At 42.2% G+C, this 19,638-nt stretch overlaps 1 protein-coding gene and 1 pseudogene across 2 annotated transcripts in view; one reads left to right on the top strand and one right to left on the bottom strand.

Moving 5' to 3' along the window:
- Positions 1–4,985, bottom strand: part of NPR3 (natriuretic peptide receptor 3) — a 105,358-nt gene extending 100,373 nt beyond the window's left edge. The window contains exon 1 of the mRNA XM_030813954.1: positions 4,930–4,985. Within this exon, the coding sequence (XP_030669814.1) occupies positions 4,930–4,978 (49 nt within the window). The 5' untranslated portion in view covers positions 4,979–4,985. The remainder of the gene's footprint in view (positions 1–4,929) is intronic.
- Positions 4,986–16,738: 11,753 nt separating this feature from the next.
- LOC101175837 lies at positions 16,739–17,740 on the top strand (annotated as a pseudogene). The gene has a single exon (XR_001114498.2). The product of XR_001114498.2 is annotated as a 14-3-3 protein theta pseudogene (transcript).
- Positions 17,741–19,638: the final 1,898 nt, after the last annotated feature.

Below are 19,638 nucleotides of genomic sequence, written 5' to 3'. Positions count from 1 at the left end.
ATAGACATTTCTCAAAAGAAGGCATACGAATGGCAAAAAAGTATGTGAGAAAGTGCTCAACATCATTGATCACCAGAGACATGCAAATCAAAACTACAATGAGATATCATCTCACCCCAGTTAAAATGACTTTTATTCAAAAGCCAGGCAATAACAAATGCTGGTGAGTAAGTGAAGAAAAGGGAACTCTTGTACACTGTTGGTGGGAATGTAAACTAGAGTAACCACTACAGAGAACAGGTTGGAGGTTCCTCAAAAACTAAAAATAGAGGTCCAGGCGCGGTGGCTCAGGCCTGTAATCCCAGCACTTTGGGAGGCCAAGGCAGACAGATCACGAGGTCAGGAGATCCAGACCGTCCTGGCTAACACCGTGAAACCCTGTCTCTACTAAAAGTACAAAAAATTAGCCTGGCATGGTGGCAGGCGCCTGTAGTCCCAGCTACTCGGGAGGCTGAGGCAGTAGAATGGCTTGAACCCAGGAGGCAGAGCTTGCAGTGTGCCGATATTGTGCCACTGCACTCCAGCCTGGGTGACAGAGCAAGACTGCATCTCAAAAAAAAAAAAAAAAAAAAGAAAAAGAAAAGAAAACTAAAAATAGAGCTACCATACAATCCAGCAACCCCTCTGTTGGGTATATACCCAAAAGAAAGGAAATCAGTACATTGAAGAGATATCTTTATTCCCATGTTTATTGCAACACTATTCACAACAGTGAAGATTTAGAAGTAATCCAAGTGTCCATCAACAGACTAATGGATAAAGAAAATGTAGTTTATATGCACAGTGGATTACTATTCAGCCATAATAAAGAATGAGATCCTGTCATTTGCAACAACATGAATGGAACTGGAACCCATTATGTTAAACGAACTAAGCCAGGCACGGAAAGACAAACTTCATATATTCTCGCTTATTTGTTGGAGCTGAAAATTAAAATAATTGAACTCATGGAGATAGAGAATAGAATGACGATTACCAGAGACTGGGAAGGACGGTGCGGGGAGGGAGAACATAGGGATGGTTAATGGGGTAAAAAATATACTTAGATAAAATGAATAAGATCTAGTATTTTACAGCACCACAGGGTGGCTACAGTCAACAATAATTTGTTGTACATTTTAAAATAACTAAACAAGTATAATTGGATTGTGTGTAATAAAACAAAGAGATAAATGCTTGAGGTGATGTATATCCAGTTCACCTTGATGTGATTATTACACATTGTATGCTTGTATCAAAATATTTCACATGCCCCATAAACATGTATACCTACTCTGTACCTACAAAAATTAAAAATTAGACAAATAATAAAAATAAATGAATAAAATGCAGATATCATCCTGGTGTTGTAGCAATAAGGTTGAGAAAAAGCAGATGCAAAGTGCTTAGTATACAGTAGAAAGTTAATAAATAGCAGCTCTTTTTATTACATTCCCTTCAATGCCTGGTAAAAAGTTTTACACCAAGTAAGTGTTCAATAAATGTTTATGGAATGAACAAATGAATCTAAAACTCTAGACAATATTGTTATGTTATAATTTGTTTGGAATTATCTACTGCCTGATCACAACAGACCTTACTGTATAATGTTTGCTTGTTAACAGTGGCTTCCCTGGGGGAACCCCTTTTGTAGTCACCTTGATATTGGCCCTGGTATCTCAACTTCAGATATTTCCAAGTAAGCTTGAGACCAGCACTTGTTCAATATTCTTTCTCTTACATAATGGGACAAAGAGAGCGGGACTCATGTTTGCTACCCGACAAGTGCCCTTAACAGCTTTCAGTATCCTCCAGAAACTCAGGCTGCCTCCAGCTGGAGAGAACTAGAAGGAGCAAGAGAAGACAGGAAGCCATCAGAGGCAACAAGAAAAGAAAGGGTGAAAATAAAAGTGGCTATGCAAGGGGCAGGACTTTGAGGATGAAGGAGAGCCAGAAGCAGATTGTATGAAGGCACAAAGAGGATTACATTGAGGGGAGTGTATGTAACTTTTGGATCATGGGTGTTATAAATAATGAGAGAAGAGTAGAACTTACTAATGTACTCAACACTCAGCTTATAAAAATGTCCAGCCCAGGGCTTAATGCTCTTATTAAACTCAAGAAACTTTTGAAATATCTACAGTATGTCAAGGACTATGGTGCTCTATGGCTTGAACCTTTTGAATCAGACATTCATTCCTTTTGTTTGAGGATGTGATTTGGCCCAAGTTATATTTAAATCTGTGTGATAGCCAATCGTGTTACAGCAGGCAAATATGCTATGTTCAAAAGTAACATTATCAGGACAAAAATTTATCAAATTTCAAAAACACCATATAAAAATCATTTTTCTGATCCTATTACATCACAATATTGAACATTTTCTACTCTAAATTAGTCAGCATTAAGCTATTAAAATATAAACTCCATAAGGCCTGGGATTTTTTCTTCAATCCTGCATTCCCTCCCTGAAGAACAATATGTGATCACTTAAAATTTTATTTTACCAATGATAAATCCAAAGAATGCAAAGATTACAGAATTTATAAGAATTTAAAGAAGTTAAAGAAACAGTTTAGAAGAGAAAGAATGAAATAATAAAAGGAAAAAAGAGATAGTTCAAAGTGAAATTAGCTCATTTATATACAAATTTATTTGTATATATTTCTAAAATCATAATTTTCAGAAAATTCCGATACGATCATGTTAGATTTCTGATTATACAAACAATATAAGAGATCAAAGATCCCTTTTTATTTTTTTGAGACAGGGTCTCACTCTATTGCCCAGGCTGGAGTGCAGTGGCAGTCACCACTCACTGCAGCCTCAACCTCCCAGGATCAAGGGATTCTCCTGTCTCAGCCTCCTGAGTAGATGTGACTACAGGCACATGCCACCATGCCTGGCTAATTTTTTTATTTTTTTGTAGAGACAGGGGTCTCACTATGTGGCCCAGGTGGGTCTCAAACTTCTGGGCTCAACTGATCATCCCACCTTGGCCTTCCAAAGTGCTAGGATTACTGGCATGAGCCACCACCCCCAATCCATACTTAATTCTTTATTATTTCCTTGCTAATTAGAAAAATGTAATATCCTAAAAAAGAATCAGTGAGTTCTCTTTTATTATGCTAGGAGCAGAAATTTAAGGTAATGAGGAAATTTTCTATTACCATGATGTGCAATGTTGTGAGATATAATTTTGTATTTCTTTCCAGCAAGTACATTCCAGTTGGTATTACATCTTGGATAACTGATGCATGAGACTAAAATAGAATAGAATGCCATAAGAAAAACATCAGGAAAATTCTTGACATTTGCCCTCTCATATTTTTGGTAATCATATTGTAACATCAAATTCTGCCCTCACATTAGTGGAGAAGTTTATTTCATCAAGCTGACATTGTTCCTATCGCGTTGTTGGTAACTCCTTTCACTTTAAATATTCTTCTTTGTTCCTCATCTATCCTACAAAAATATTCTCTTGCCAGCCTTTTCATTATTTTTCCTTTATGAATTAACTTCCTGGGAGAAATAGTAAGAGCTATTTTAACCTGAATCCTGTTGTTTGGCAGGCTCTTGGTTGTCTTGAGTTATGACATGGAAATGCCTTTCTTCTTGGGTAATTTCTCATGTCTAAGTATATATAAGTGTACACATTTTCTCCATTTGCAAATCATTCACGTACTAGTGAATCACTTCGGGTTCTTTTTTAACCTCAGGTAAAAATTTTTAATTAGCCACATCCTCAATTCTTGGCACACTCTTATTTGCAATCTGCAAGGTTCTTGTCTTATTTTACTTTGCCCCTTCATCACTCTGTTCACATTCCTTTCATTCCATAGGATTCTTCTTAATGTGTTTAATATATGCTGTAAATAGATCTGTTTTCCTGAAAAAGAGTGTTTCTTGTGCATTCATGTATTATTCCAACATAGAAATTGTATTGTGCTATTTCTTATTTTTGCAGAGAATAGCACGGACAGATCTTAACAATAGTAAGTGTAAAATCTACATCATTACTTTTGCATGCTGCATAACATGCTACCACGTTTTACTTATTCCTTCTCCTCGCTTTTGACACCTATGCTAATTCCCTGTTACTAGAAACTGCTCTGATGAAGCTCTTCATCGGTGTCCCCTTTTAGACTTACGTGAGCATTTTCCTGGGATACATGTTTCTAGCTCAAAGGTATATGCGTTTTATTTTACTTAGTACAGCCAGATTACTCTGCAAAATGGCACCATCAGCTTACATTCTCACCAGCTCTACAAGGAGGATTCCTTCAGTACAAATTCAACATGTTTCTAACGCCTTTCAGGTGTGTCTTCATTCCCAAAGAGAAAAGCTGAACCAGTTTCCTGAGATCTTTCCTAACTCCAGAGTCTGTCTTCTGGATGAAGCGAGAGTTTGAACATAAGTTTTGGATCTGATCTTTAATTGTCCTGAATTAGGTCACCCACCTCTTCTGGTCCAAACACTGTGGCCAAAGGAATTGCATGTGATACATGGAATAATTGATTTCCCTAAGTAAAATCTCAATATTGTGCCAAAAATAGAAGAAATTGATGCATAGTGTCCAAAACCAAGTACTCACTTAATGTCCAAAAACAAGTAAACAAGTGCTCGCTAAAACTGCAACTTTGCAGGTAGGGGTATGACCAACACATAACACTTACCCAAGCCATAACTTCTATGAACAATATCCAGGATGTCTCAGTTTTCTATTTCTGCATAGAAACCCACCCCAAAACTTAGTATCTTAAAACAGCAACCATTTATTTACTTAGGATTCTGCAGGTAACTTCAGATGGGCAGTTCTTCTAGTGTCTCCTCTAAGAGAGCTCACATGGCTACAGTGAGCTGTCTCACTGCCTATCAAAAAGGGATTAAAATATCTGCTCATCTGGCAGTTTATCTGGAGCAAGAAGGTCCAAGAGAGCCTCACTCACATGTCTGGACAATAGCCGGGGCAGTCGGCTGGAATATCTCAGTTCTCATCCATGCAGCTTCTCCAACAGGGTAGCCTGCATTTCTTAAATAGTGGCGTGCAGCGTTCCAAGAAGACAAGCCTCAGTGCACAAGTGCTCATCAACCCTTTGGCATGACATTTGCTGATGTCCCATTGCCACAGCATGTCATATGGCCTAGACCAGAGCCAATATGGGAAGACACTACACAAGGGTGTGAGTACCAGGAACGTGATTTATGGGGAGCCATCAAAATAACAATTCTACCATGCTCAAGGACAGTTGGTGAGTTTCACTAAGAGTTTCCTAGGAAAAGGTATGACTTCCAGGCCAATAACTGAAACCAAGGACAAGCCCGGAAAAATATCTAGCTCCTCTGGCTTGAGCCAGCCCATGGTACATGGAGAGAGAACCAAGGTAATGGTTCTAGGATGACGCCTGCACATGGAGACTGGAAAGAAGCTCAAAGCACAGACAAAATACAAGCAATGGGGCTTTGAGCTTTTGCCAGCTTTTGGAGCTGGAGGACATCCACCGAGCTGGGCTTCTGAGCCATGGAAGCCATCTGCAGCAGAGACACTTAGTGGCCCATCCAACATCCATTCTCCCCTTCATCCTTAATTAACAGAACTCTATTTTATTCAGGGAAACAATCTGCTCTGCTTAAAAACTATACTGATTAGCCTCTCTTGAAACTAAGGAGGGAGGGGGACAAGGCAGGAAGGAGGGATAAGGAAATAGAAAAAGGATGACAAAAGCTTTCCACTCATCACCCACCCCCAGAAAGGCATTAAAATAATTCTAATTCTTATTTTCTATGACCATGATTTTCTAAAAGGATGATACCCAAAAGTAAAAAGAGTCATCTCATGTAGCAAAATAATTTTTTTCTATTAAGCTGTACTCTTCAGAATGGTCCAGGTGGTTTCCTACCACTCGGACAGCAGCAACGGTTTTCTGCTCTAAACAGAGCTAATACCAAAAGAACAGTCTTGTTTTTGACTTTTGAGCATCTAAGAAGGTATTTGTAGATCTGTAGCAGAGTCAATAGTCTAAAAACCAAAATGCTTTTGATTTCAAAACACCAGGATCCCAAAAGAGAAAATTTATTTTTATTCTAAAATATCGGCTTTACACATCAAGGAAAAATGCTGGAAGGCAGGGGTCTATCCATAAATAAATTGAGGAAATAATGCTGAAGATGTAGGAGTATCCAAAAGAGGATAAAAAATTTTACCAGAGAGATCTGGAGGGGGTATAAGTGGTGCATAGATGCTTCCTGGCTCTGAGTCCTGGGGTCAGGGGGTAGCCCGTACTACTGCATGTAGGTTTGGGAAAACCCAAAGATCAGGAGGGTCACTGCCTGGCTTCCCGGTTATATTCAGAGAGACTGCACACTCAGAAAGAAGCCTCCCATCCAAACTGGTACCTGAGGAGCAGAGCAGCCATGACCATGGGAGGTGCACAGGGAGATGGCCATGAGGGAGCCTTGCCGAGGCCTGCCCATCACTGTGAGATGCAGGTGACACTGAATGTGTTCTATGCCCCGAGGAGAGAAGCAGAAACAGCTGGAAGGGCTGGAAGACGAGCAGAAGCCTCACAGAATGACAGGCAGATGCTGGCAATGGCTGAGCAAGCACTGTATGTCTGAGACAACCCTGGGATCCAGAGAGTAGGTAAAGATGCAGGTGATGCAGGGAGGTAAAGAACAAAACCAGGCCGACCCGGTCCTATGGAGCAGAGGCAGCAAGGGCAGAAGGCCGGAACAGCTGGAACATCCCTCCCCAGGGCCAGGTTCTGTACACAGCACATCCCTCTGCCATGCTGCCACCGCAAAGAAGGCTTATCCTTCCAAGAAGGGAAGGAGATAATAGGGAAGGGACATAATCATCAACTGGTGGGATTTAAATCCTGGAATAACTGTGTCACAGAATTCTGAGACAATCATGTTACTCTAAATCAACAAAATCAAGTTTCCCACTTCCACTTGGGCTAAATTCATTGAGAGGGTATTAAATTGTTTCCCCATTCCTGATTTTGTGCCTGTTACTCTCAAAATAAAGGAAGGTTGACTGACAATCTATTCGCAGAATGCTAAGAAAATGTCTATTTCTGCTGGCATCAAACATTAGGGAAACTGATGATAAACACTGGCAAAGCACCTACAGATAGGATAGCATATAGCTTGTTAATGTTCACTTGAGGTCACCTGCAGCTGATCATTAACCTAATTCAAAAACATTCCAAAAAATTAAATGAGTTAGAACTTTCCTTAGGGAATGGGGCTGAGGGTGCAAGAGATGCAACTAAGGACTAGTATTTTTAACCATGTGGTTACAAAATATTAAAAATAAATATAGACACTCCTTCAAGTCAAGTTTAAATCATCCCATTGCTTTTTTGTTATGGAGTCTTTAGGCTTAGCATCTATAAAACACCTTCAATGGATAGCAAACTATTGAGAAACAACAAAAAGAAACAAAACAAAATATTCTCCTGGAATCCCTCTTCACACCTATAAGGGCATCAACATTAACTCAATGTTAACTTTTTTTCCTGTTCAGTCCCTACCTCATCCTGACATCCTTGCTCTGTTAAAAAGTCAGACTACATTTATCTGGTTTCCATGAAGGAATGTGCAAATTGATCTCATGATTCTTTTCTAAGATCCCCATCTCACCCCCAGTGTGAAAAAAAAAAAGCCTAGGGGTCCAGAGATTCTAAAATCAAGTTTCCCCTCAACCCTACCCTGAATGGGAAACAATGTTTATGGGGTCCTCCATATTCTACCCATGCAGGTATCAGAGAGTTTTCGAATCAGTAGCCAATGCTGTTGCAATGCCGCAGATCAGCCCTCTTGTGGGATAATCAAGCATTGAAAAATTGAAGTTATAAAACCTAGTAAATTTGTCAGCCTTTCTATCTTTCCTTACTTCAGATTAGCTATCCTCTGTGTCATTCAAGATTGTAGAAAACGGAAACCACCATAGTTATTTCAAACAGAAAGGCCTTTAATACAAAGATTTAGATGCTCAAAAATAATTGGAAGTTGCTTTGTTTTAAAATATTAAACTCCCTTTATACCCCTCCCAAACTTTCTTACATGACTCCTATTTTTCTTGAAGTTCATTTTTATACATTATTTTGGTATAAAACTTTTGTTTATTACTTCTACTGGTATTTATTTGTTCAGTGCTCATGAACTGAGCTCCTGTTTTGCATCAGGCACTGTGCCAGGAGTAGGAATGTGTTTCCATGCCAGCAAATTCTAACAGGTGGGGATGGGTGCCAAATTTCCAGAGTTAATATTATGCCAGTCCCAGAAAATGTGCTTAATTTTTGTTATATTTCCCAGTCTGCACTAAATTAACTTAATTATAATTATAGGTGTAGCCTATTTTTAAAAAACAGAAATGAAAGTTATAGGGTAATTATACTGTTTAAAATAAACTATTTACACTACAGCTTTTAAAAAAATGATTGGAAAGACTGGAGGAGCAGAATTGGAGATCTCAGCTAGACTTTTGGCCTCAAGGTCACACCACCATGGCTGCAATTTCAAGATCAGGAACCTACTGCCACAACATCCAGCCCTACTGCCAATGTCACAGCTGTCCCTTCCTCCCCAAGATGGTGGCTGAATTGTAAAACATGACTGTGGGTCCTTCGAAAACTCATGCCCACATCAGCTGCCACTGCCACAAGGACAAAGGTCTTCCTCCCTTCTGCTTTCCAAATGTCTCAGGAGGAAGTAAGATGCATCGAGTACCCTAACAGCAAGGGAATCTGGAGAGTTTCATTTTTAGCCTTCCCAAACACTGTGATGTAAGAAGAACACAGAAGGGAATGAAATGGGTGACAAATCTCAATGCATCATATCAAGCCCATCCCCAACTAAGAATGATTCGTAACTTGATAAAACTATGTAGATGCTGTGAACCTTTTGATGTGCAGAATGATAAGATGCCATTGATATATAAGTAATACGACTCTTCCCTGCCCCTCACTTTATTCCTGACCCTTACACAATTTCTGGCCCTCACACCTGTCCTAACCTTCATCCCATTCCTAACTCTCACCCCATTTCTGACCTTGACTTCATCCTTAACCACACCTTCACTTCACTCTTAAATACTTATCTGAGTTTCACCCAATTGAGTTTCACCCAATCACTGTCCCTCACTCTTTCCCTGAGTCCCACTTTAACCCCCACTGTCTTGGTCCATTTAGTGTTGCTATAAAGAAATACCTGAGGCTGGGTAATTTTTTTAAGAGACGGGATCTCACTCTGTCCCACAGACTGGAGGACGGTGGCATGATCATAGCTCGCTGTAGCTGCAAACTCCTGGGCCCAAGAGACCCTCCTGCCTCAGCCTCCCCAGTAACTGGGGTTATAGTCACACACCGCTGCAGCTGGCTAATTTTTTTTTAGAGATGAGGGATCTTGCTATGTTGCCCAGGCTAGTCTCGAACTCCTGAGCTCAAGCAATCCTCCCACCTCAGCCTCCCACGTATCTAGGATTACAAGCACAAGCCTCTACATGGCTGGGTAATTTATAAAGAAAAGAAGTTTATTGGCTTATAGGTCTGCAAACTGTATAAGAAGCATGGTGCCAGCATCTGCATCTAGTGAAGACCTAAGGCTGTTTCCATGCATGGCTGCAGTGGAAGGAAGCTGGTGTGTGCAGAGAGAGATGTTCTCTGGTGAGGAAGCACCATGGCAAGAGCAAGAAAGAAAGGAAGGAGGTGCCAGACTCTTTTAAACAACCAGCTCTCAAGGGAACTCACAAAGTGAGAACTCACTCATTGCTCTGAGGATGCCACCAAGACATTCATGAGGGATCTGTCCCCAAGCCCAAACACTTCCCACTAGACTCCACTTCTAAGATTGGAGATTGAATTTAATGATAGACTGGATAAAGAAAATGTGGCACATATACACCATGAAATACTATGCAGCCATAAAAAGATGAGTTCATGTCCTTAGCAGGGACATGGATGAAGCTGGAAACCATCATTCTCAGCAAACTATCACAGGAACAGAAAACCAAACACAACATGTTCTCACTCAAAAGTGGGAGTTGAACAATGAGAACATATGGACATAGGGAGGGGAACATCACACACCAGGGCCTGTCAGGGGGTGGGGGGCTAGGGGAGGGATAGCATTAGCAAAAATACCTAATGTAGGTGACAGGTTGATGGATACAGCAAACCACCAGGGCATGTGTATACCTATATAACAAAACTGTATCTTCTGCAAGTGTACCCCAGAATTTAAAATATAATTTAAAAATTTAAAAATTAGAAATTTTAAATTAAAAAAAAATTTTTTTAAAGAAGTTAAGCCAGATATTTTCCCAATCATATAGAAAAATGTTAAACAGATTTTTCCCAATCTCTTTTGTTCTTAATCTGTAGTGGGTGGATATAGAAACTATTTTCTTCTGTGAATTTATCAAGCACTTTGAAGATAAAAGTATCTTATTGTTGCTATTAAAAAAAAAAAAACATGAGTTTTGGGAGACAAACATATAAAACTACAGCATTCCACCCCTGGCCTCTCAAATCTCATGTCCTTCTTACACTGCAAAATACAATCATTTCATCCCAATAGTCCCCAAAACTCTTAACTTGTTCCAGCATCAATTCAAAAGTCCCAAGTCCCATCTGAGACTTAAGGCAAGTTTCTTACAGCTTGTGAGCCTGTGAAATCAAAAACAAGTTATTTATTTCCAAGACAGAATAGCTGCATGGGTATTAGGTAAACATTTCCATTCCAAAGGGGAGAAATCAGCCAAAAGAAAGGGGTAACAGGTTAGACATTAAATCTTAAAGCTCCAAAATAATCTCCCTTGACTCCATCTCCCCTGTCCGAACACACTCGAAGCAAGGGGTGGACTCCTGAGGCCTCTGGGAGCCCTGCCCCCGTGTTTTGCCCATTGCAGCACACGTGGCTGTCCTCATGGGTTGGAGTTCAATGTCTGTGGCTTTTCCAGGCTGAAGGCGCACACCGATGGTAGCTCCATAATTCTGGGGTCTCAAGGGCAGCAGCCGTTCTCCCAGGACTTCACTAGATAGTGCTCTAGTGGGACTCTCTTTGGGGGCTCCAACCCCACATTTCTGCCCAGCATTGCCTTAGTAAATGTTCTCTTCAGGAACTCTACCCCTGTGGCAGACTTCTCCGTGGGCACCCAGGCTTCCCATATATCCTCTGAAATCTAGGTGGAGATGCCACACCTCTACTGCTCTTGCATTCTGCACATCTGCAGACTTAATGTCACAAAGTCACCAAGGCTTACTACCTGCACCCTCCCAAGCAGCTGCCCAAGCAATACCTGGGGGCCTTTGAGCCTCAGCTGGAGCCAGAGGGGCCAACATGCAGGGAACAGCATCTTGAGGTGGCACAGGGCGGTGGTGCTGGGGCCTGACCCCTGAAATCTTTCTGTACGCCTAGGCCTCTGGGCTTGTGATGGGAGGGGCTGCCTCAAATATTTCTAAAATGCCATGGGAGACTTTTTCCCTTTTAGCCATGCAAATCTCTCTAGCAAATGGCATCTCAGCTGCACCTTTGGATTCCTCCCATGAAAATGCTCTTTCCTTCTTTAACACTTGGCTAGGCTGCTAATTTTCCAAATTTTTATGCTCTTCTTCCCTTTTAATTATAAATTCCAACTTTAGGTCACTCCTTTGCTCTCATATCTGATAATAAGCTGTTAAAAGCAGCCATGCCACTTCTTGAATGCTTTACTGTTTACAAATTTCTTCCACCAGATACCTTAGTTCATCACTCTCAAATTCAGCTCTCCACAAGTCGCAGGGCATGGACACAATGCAGCCAAGTTCTTTGCTAAGGGGAAAAAAGGGTGACCTTTGCTCCAGTTCTCAATAAGTTCCTCATTTCCATCTGAGACCTCATCAGCATGACCTTTACTGTCTATATTTCTATCAGAATTTTGGTCACAACCATTTAACCAGTCTTCTTAACCAGAACTTCTTAAAGTTCCAAACTTTCCCTCACTTTTTTATCTTCTCCTGAGCCCTCCAAACTCTTCCAACCCAGTTCCAAAGATGCTTCCACATTTTCAGGTACCTTTATAGGAACAGCCCACTTCTCAGTACGTATCTTCTGTCTTAGCCCATTTAGTGTTACTGTAAAGGAATACCTGAGGCTGGGCAATTTATAAGGAAAAGAGGTTTATTTGCCTCCCAGTTCTGCAGACTGTACAAAAAGCTTGGTGTCAGCATTTGCTTCTGGTGAGGGCTTCAACCTGCTTCCACTCATGGTGAAAGGCAAAAAGGAGTTGGTGTGTGCAAAGAACATATGGTGAGAGAGGAAACAAAAGTCAGGGGGAGGTGCCAACCCCAGCAGCTAAATTCTGGGAAGAGTGTTCTTCAAGAGAAAATTGTATTTCCTGCATCCTGACTTCCCAAAGCTACCTTGGTTTATGTTTCAATTTCCGAGCCTGGTCTCCAGCATCCTGCCAATTCTATGAGGCCCTAGTATTCCTTTTGTGGCTAAGATGCCTGAGTTGGTTTCCCTGGCTTGCAACCAAGAATACCATTCAAAACAGAAATTGGCACCAGCAGATGTGTTGTAGGCAATAGACTCTAAGGAAAACGTGAGGAAACTGGGGTTAACTAGATTAACTGGGGCAGAATGAGTCAAAGTCTCATTAATATTCACATGATAGGATCTGGAAGTTCATAGTATATAGTAGCAAGATGGCCAAATAAATTATTATCAGTGGACATCTGAAATAACATGCCCATGTGAAGCAAAACTTTTTGATACTGTCTTCCCGCTTCCAAAGAAGAGTATAAAAGATGTGAGAAATTCAGAGATGTAGAGATGGGATAGCTGCTTCTTAAAGCACTGAACTTCTCTTTAAAAATAGAATGAGAAGGCCAGGTGCAGTGGCTCATGTCTGTAATCCCAGCACTTTGGGAGGCTGAGGCAGGCAAATAACTTCAGGTCAGGAGTTCAAGACCAGCCTGGCCAACATGGTGAAACCCTCTCTCTACTAAAAATACAAAAATTAGCCAGGTGTGATGGTGCATGCCTGTAATCCCAGCTACTCAGGAGGCTGAGACATGAGGATCGCTTGAACCCAGAAGGTGGAGGTTGCAGTGAGCTGAGACCATGCCACTTTACTCCAGCCTGGGCAACAGAGCAAGACTCCATCCGCCCCCCTGACCCAACAACAAAAAAAAAATAGAATGACAAGTTCAAACCCTTGTCTTTCTCACTCAGATGTAAACTAAAACCAAGGGATTCTTAATTCTTCTGGCTTCTTAATTCTGAAGTAGCCAGAAGGAAAGCAAAGTTTGGGTCTGCTGGTTTCTGATTTGCAACTGAAGTTGAAAATAACTCCTTTTAAAGTCTCCTATATAAAAGATAGGAATTGATTGGTAAAGAGTGGCAATCTGAGAATATGAATAGGGGCATATGAGAGGATTTGTAGCACTTGGAACCCCTCAAACTCTCCATGCCAACTAAGCCCTTCTTGATTCCAGGCCACTTTCTACATTTAGGGTCAGATCCTGGATTTCCCAAAGGGCTCCATTAAAAAGTCAAATTTTGAAGAGGCTGACTTAAACACAAAAGAATTATAGTACTTAACTAATTTACATTAGCAAAAATCTGGGGAATGTACATGAGAATACATTCTAAGGATTTTCAATCAAACAAGAAAAACATTTAGATTTCATTTTTAAGTGGGATTAAATTTAATGGTATGGGTACTGTGGTGGTCAATTTTATATGTCAACATGGCTGGGCCATAGTTCCCAGTTATTCAATCAAAATTAATCCAAGTGCTGCTGTAAAAGCATTTTGTGATGTAACGAAAATCCATAATCAGTTGACTAAGTAAAGGAGATTATTTTAGATAATGTAGATAATCCTAGATGATCTGAGTGGGCTTGATTAAGTCAGCTGAAAGGCCTTAAAAGCAGAACTGAGGCTTTCCTAAGGAAGAAGAAATCCCACCTGTGTAAAGTAATTAAACCTCTTATCCAGAAATTCCAGCCTGCCATTCTTGATGACCAGCCCTATGGATTTTGGACTTGCCTTGTCAGCCTCCACAATCATATAAGCTAACTCCATGCAATACATCTCTTACATCTTTTATTTCTTTGGTTGAACCCTGACTGATACAGATACCCTCACCCAAGAGTCTGGATTCAATGTGCCAGCTCAAGCAGTTCTTAATGGTTCTAACAGTTGCTCCACTATTAAACTATGGTGACCAGCATTAAACAAAGTTTTGAGGTGACAAAAATCCACTGGTGTAATGCAGAAAAATGCATTATAAGTGGACTCATCATGTCCCTAGTCTTCAGATCACACCTATGGTAAGGCCCATTATAACGGGCTGCTGAAGCTGTGCAGAGCTAGAAATGGTCAGCTGCTGTGCTATTGCCTGGAGGTGGCCCTGAAACACAACAGCGAGGGGCACTATTCACAATGAGCAGAGCTTTAGACCATACACCTGTTTGTCCACTTTATGTGGAAAGAGAAGTGGCTCAAGGTAAGAACATACACTGTTATCCATCTCTAGTGAATAGGAACTGTTTCTGATCCTCCTTCGTGACAAGAATGGCTACAATCCACGTACTTACAGCCTTGTTCATTTGCTAGTGAAAATACCCACATCTGACACAGCAGCTGCATTGGGAGATACTACCTGGTTGAGTTTTGGTAAGCTGTAATCTTCCAGGGAGTTTATGTAGTGGCCAAACCTATAAATTAAATGGGGATATTAGGGAAACCATGACCCCTGCATCCTTTAGGATACCAATCAGTGCTGTTTCCTATGACAATGTAATACTCTTTTGGCTGGGGCAGTGAGCAATGGACAAGGAGTTTCGGGGATTTCCCCACTATGGTGTGCTTAGCCCTCAAGCCAGAGAGTCTCAGGATCCAGTGCCATGTACATTCTCCCAGCTGCTGCTAGTACATGTTGGTGAAATCCTGTAGTTCCTTCAGGGCAGAGTCTCTATCCTTCCTTAGCAGACCCAGCACCTCCACAGCTGAGTTGTATTGTGATTAAACCCTAATTAATAGGCTGGGAGCTGGGATATGAGGTAGGGATAGATCCTGCAGGAGCTTCATATTGTCTTGTATGGAAGAGGCTTCTACATTGTCTTGTATGGAAGAGGCTTCTACATTGTCTTCAAGCAAGGAGGGAACACAGGTCCTTTAACAGCAAGTGGTTTGCTTTTTCTGCAGGCTTAGAAGGTTCAGAGGGATATGGAGATTCAATATTTTCTAATGCATTGACCCGGGTGTTCCCATCCCATGTCATAATGTACCACTCCTTCCAGTCAGGACCCTAACCTTGGTGTCACAGACTTTCTAATACTGAGAATTCAACCTCATCTGGAGTGATATTATTCTTATAATTACACATTAGGCCCAACCCTCAGGTTTTTCTGCCTTCCAGCTGAGGAGGAGTCTTTCTATGCTACCAGAAATGCCCTCTGTCTTTCACACTTAGCCCTTCCTTAGTGATTCATGCCCCCTGCCTCCGTTTTCCATTGTCTTACTCCATTGCATTAATTGCCTCCCAGAATAGCTATTCAGTTCCACAGTTAATTACTACTTCCCCCAAACTTCTCAAACACCTGTGGTATTTCCCCTACCTCTGCATTTTTTTTTTGCAGTCCATGGCTGGATTCCTTTCTATTGGTATCCCATCGTGTACACCAGCCATGAAAGTTTTAATGAATGCACCGCTGCAGTATGACAGGGTCTACCAGTGTTTCACTCCCACAGAGGATGCTGTCCTCAGTAGCAGTCAGCTGGCAGGTGATCCTGATCCAAAATCTTATTATAGGATCTGTTTCCTCACACCATACCTGGCACCAGCTGCCTTAGGTATGGTCCTCCAGGAAGAATACTCTGAGAGGAGATACACATGTAGGAAGTTTATTGGTGAATGTTCTCTTGTTCTACATGTGTGGGGGAGTGAAAACAGGAGGATGAGGGAGAGGGATGGATGAACTGCAATGCAGCTCCCACCAAGAGCTCTAGAGCTGGAATGGCCACCTTTGAGGCATGGTGTGCAGACCCTTACAGCTTCATGTTGAAGGCTAACCCCCAGGGAGGGGTGTGATCTTGGTGAGGTGACTTCCTTCACCTGAGTGCAGTTCCTGGTGAGTAACTCACTAAGAGCCCTTAGCTACCAACGTTTCCAGCAACTAGGGGAATGAGAGCTTCTGTCCTAAAGAGAGGGCCTGGGCAGTACAACACACACAACTAGGAAAACAACTGCATTGCACAATTGATTGCAATTGAAATTATCTCTTCAATTTCAGTGGGGATGGAGGAATCCAAGATGTCAGAGATGATGGAGTCCAAGAAGCAGTACTCAATCAGAGGTAAAGTCAAAGCACATGATGACTCTTATGCAGGACTAGGATGAGGCCATTAAAGCACCTAAGACACAAAATTTAAGGAAGCATTCACTCTCAAGGTTGTGCAAGAGAAGGATTTGGCACTTCTGATACCCTAGGAGTGCAGACCTCCTTAAGTTTTCTATCTTAGAAACCTTGATTGCCTCACCCCCCACCCTCAACTTCCTGCTATTATAGACAATGAGTTATCATTGTAATCAAAATGGTAGGACCCACATGGAACTTTGGTGATTTTTAATAGATTATTTAGTCCCTGGAATAAATATGTGAAGTCAGACTGCTAAGGTTCTACTTGATTTGAATAAGAAAACACCAAGTCCTGGCCCTCGCTCTCCTTGCCCTCCGCCCCGGCCCCGGCCCCGCATCCACCATGGAGAAGACTGAGCTGATCCAGAAGGCCAAGCTGGCTGAGCAGGCTGAGCTCTACAACAACATGGCCACCTGCATGAAGGCAGTGACCAAGCAGGGCGCCGAGCTGTCCAATGAGGAGCGCAACCTGCTCTCCGTAGCCTATAAGAATGTGGTCGGGGGCCACAGGTCTGCCTGGAGGGTCATCTCTAGCATCTCATGCCACCTCCGACAAGAAGTTGCAGCTGATTAAGGACTATCAGGAGAAAGTGGAGTCCGAGCTGAGATCCATCTGCACCACGGTCCTGGAATTGTTGGATAAATATTTAATAGCCAATGCAACGAATCCAGAGAGTAAGGTTTTCTATCTGAAAATGAAGGGTGATTACTTCCGGTACCTTGCTTAAGTTGCATGTGGTGATGATCGAAAACAAATGATAGATAATTCCCAAGGAGCTTACCAAGAGGCATTTGATACAGGCAAGAAAGAGATGCAACACACACACCCAATCCACCTGGGGCTTGCTCTTAACTTTTCTGTATTTTACTATGAGATTCTTAATAACCCAGAGCTTGCCTGCATGCTGGCTAAAACCGCTTTTTATGAGGCCATTGCTGAACTTGATACACTGAATGAAGACTCATACAAAGACAGCACCCTCATCATGCAGTTGCTTAGAGACAATCTAACACTTTGGACATCAGACAGTGCAGGAGAAGAATGTGATGCGGCAGAAGGGGCTGAAAACTAAATCCATACAGGGTGTCATCCTTCTTTCCTTCAAGAAACCTTTTTACACATCTCCATTCCTTATTCCACTTGGACTTCCTATAGCAAAGAAACCCATTCATGTGTATGGAATCAACTGTTTGTAGTCTTTTCACACTGCAGCTTTGGGAAAACTTCATTCCTTGATTTGTGTTTGTCTTGGCCTTCCTGGTGTGCAGTACTGCTGTAGAAAAGTATTAATAGCTTCATTGCATATAAACATAAGTAACTCCCAAACACTTATGTAGAGGACTAAAAATGTATCTGGTATTTAAGTAATCTGAACCAGTTCTGCAAGTGACTGTGTTTCGTATTACTGTGAAAATAAGAAAATGTAGTTAATTACAATTTAAAAGAAAAAAAGAAAACACCAAGTCCTAAGAATACCTCAAGAGTAGGAACACTTTGCCCAATTTCCAGTCCTGAATCCTTCACGGACTGGAGAAAAATCTGGGTTCCATGAAGGAATGAATAAACCTAAATTAATACCACAAGTGGGTACCATGATTCTTCCTAGTCTTCTCCAAAGGGGCCTATAGCTACTCATCAGTATAACCTGGCACTAGAAAAAAAGGAAAGTACCCAAATATTTGGAAAACTATTGTATACTGACTCTAAGGTAACACCAACTCCCAGAACTCCCAGGTTATCATTGCAGTCTACCAATCACAGTAGAGATAACAGAAGACATATGATATTGACTTTTGTTTTTAACAATATCTACCTCACCAGAGGTCCAATGGGACTGAGAGGTGACAATGTGCTAGCAGCCCTCGCTCACTCTCGGCGCCTCCTCAGCCTCGGCGTCCAGTGTGGCCATGCTTAAGGAACCCTTCAGCCCACCGCTGCACCGTGGGGGCCCCTCTCTGGGGCTGGCCGAGGCCGGAGCCAGCTCCCTCTGCTCGCAGGGAGGTATGGAGGGAGAGGCAAGGGTGGGAGCCAGGGCTGCATGCAGCACTCACAGGCTGGTGCGGGTTCCGAGTGGGTGCCAGCTCAGTGGGCCCCGCACTCAGTGCTGCTGACCAGCACCTGCTAGGCTTGATCAGAGGCTGAGTCCCATGCGTGGACCACCATTCCCTCTTCGCAGGGTCGTTGGCAATGATGGTGGGTCTCCTTCTCTTTCTCACTTCCCCTCTTTTCCTCTTGGTTGTCTGGGACAAGCTCCCTCTGGGCTGCCGGAGTGCCCGGGCTAGGTGCCGCAAAGTCCACCAGCAAGTGCTAGTGAGAGGTGAAGACGGCTGGGCTTCTGGGATGGTGGGGACTTGGAGAACTTTTGTGTCTAGCTAAAGGATTGTAAATGCACCAATCAGCACTCTGTGTCTAGCTAAATGTTTGCAAACACTCCAATCAGCACTCTGTGTCTAGCTAATCAGGTGGGGACTTAGAGAACTTTTGTGTCTAGCTAAAGGATCGTGAACACACCAATCAGCACTCTGTGTCTAGCTAAAGGTTTGTAAATGCACCAATCAGCACTCTGTCAAAATGGGCCAATCAGCTCTCTGTAAAAGGGACCAATCGGCTCTCTGTAAAATGGACCAATCCGCAGGATGTGGGTAGGGCCAGATAAGGGAATAAAAGCAGGCCACCAGAGCCAGCCTCAGCAACCAGCTCCAGTCCCCTTCCATGCTGTGGAAGCTTTGTTCTTTCACTCTTCACAATAAATCTTGCTGCTGCCCATTCTTTGGGTCTGCACCACCTTTATGACATGTAACATTCACCACAAAGGTCTGCACATTCACTCCTGAAGTCAGCGAGACCATGAACCCACCAGAAGGAAGAAACTCTGGACACATCTGAACATCTGAACGAACAAACACCAGACACACCATCTTTAAGAACTGTAACACTCACCACGAGGGTCCGCAGCTTCATTTTTGAAGTCAGTGAGACCAAGAACCCACCAGTTCTGGACACATTTTGGTGACCATGAAGGGATCATCGCCTATCACCCAGTAGTGAGACCATTGTTTATCACCAAGTGGTGAGACTATTGCCTATCACCAAGCAGTGAATACCATCAGACCCCTTTTGCTTGCTATTCTGTCTTATTTTTCCTTAGAATTCGGGGGCTAAATACCTGGCACCTGTCAGCCAGTTAAAAGTGACTAGTGCAGCCGCTGGACTAAAGACACAGGTGTCAGGCTTTCTGGGAA

Source organism: Nomascus leucogenys, chromosome 6 (genome assembly GCF_006542625.1).
Source record: "Nomascus leucogenys isolate Asia chromosome 6, Asia_NLE_v1, whole genome shotgun sequence".
NCBI lineage: Eukaryota > Metazoa > Chordata > Mammalia > Primates > Hylobatidae > Nomascus > Nomascus leucogenys.
The sequence above is the reverse complement of the archived record's forward strand: the minus strand, read 5'-3'. Positions and strand labels throughout refer to the sequence as shown.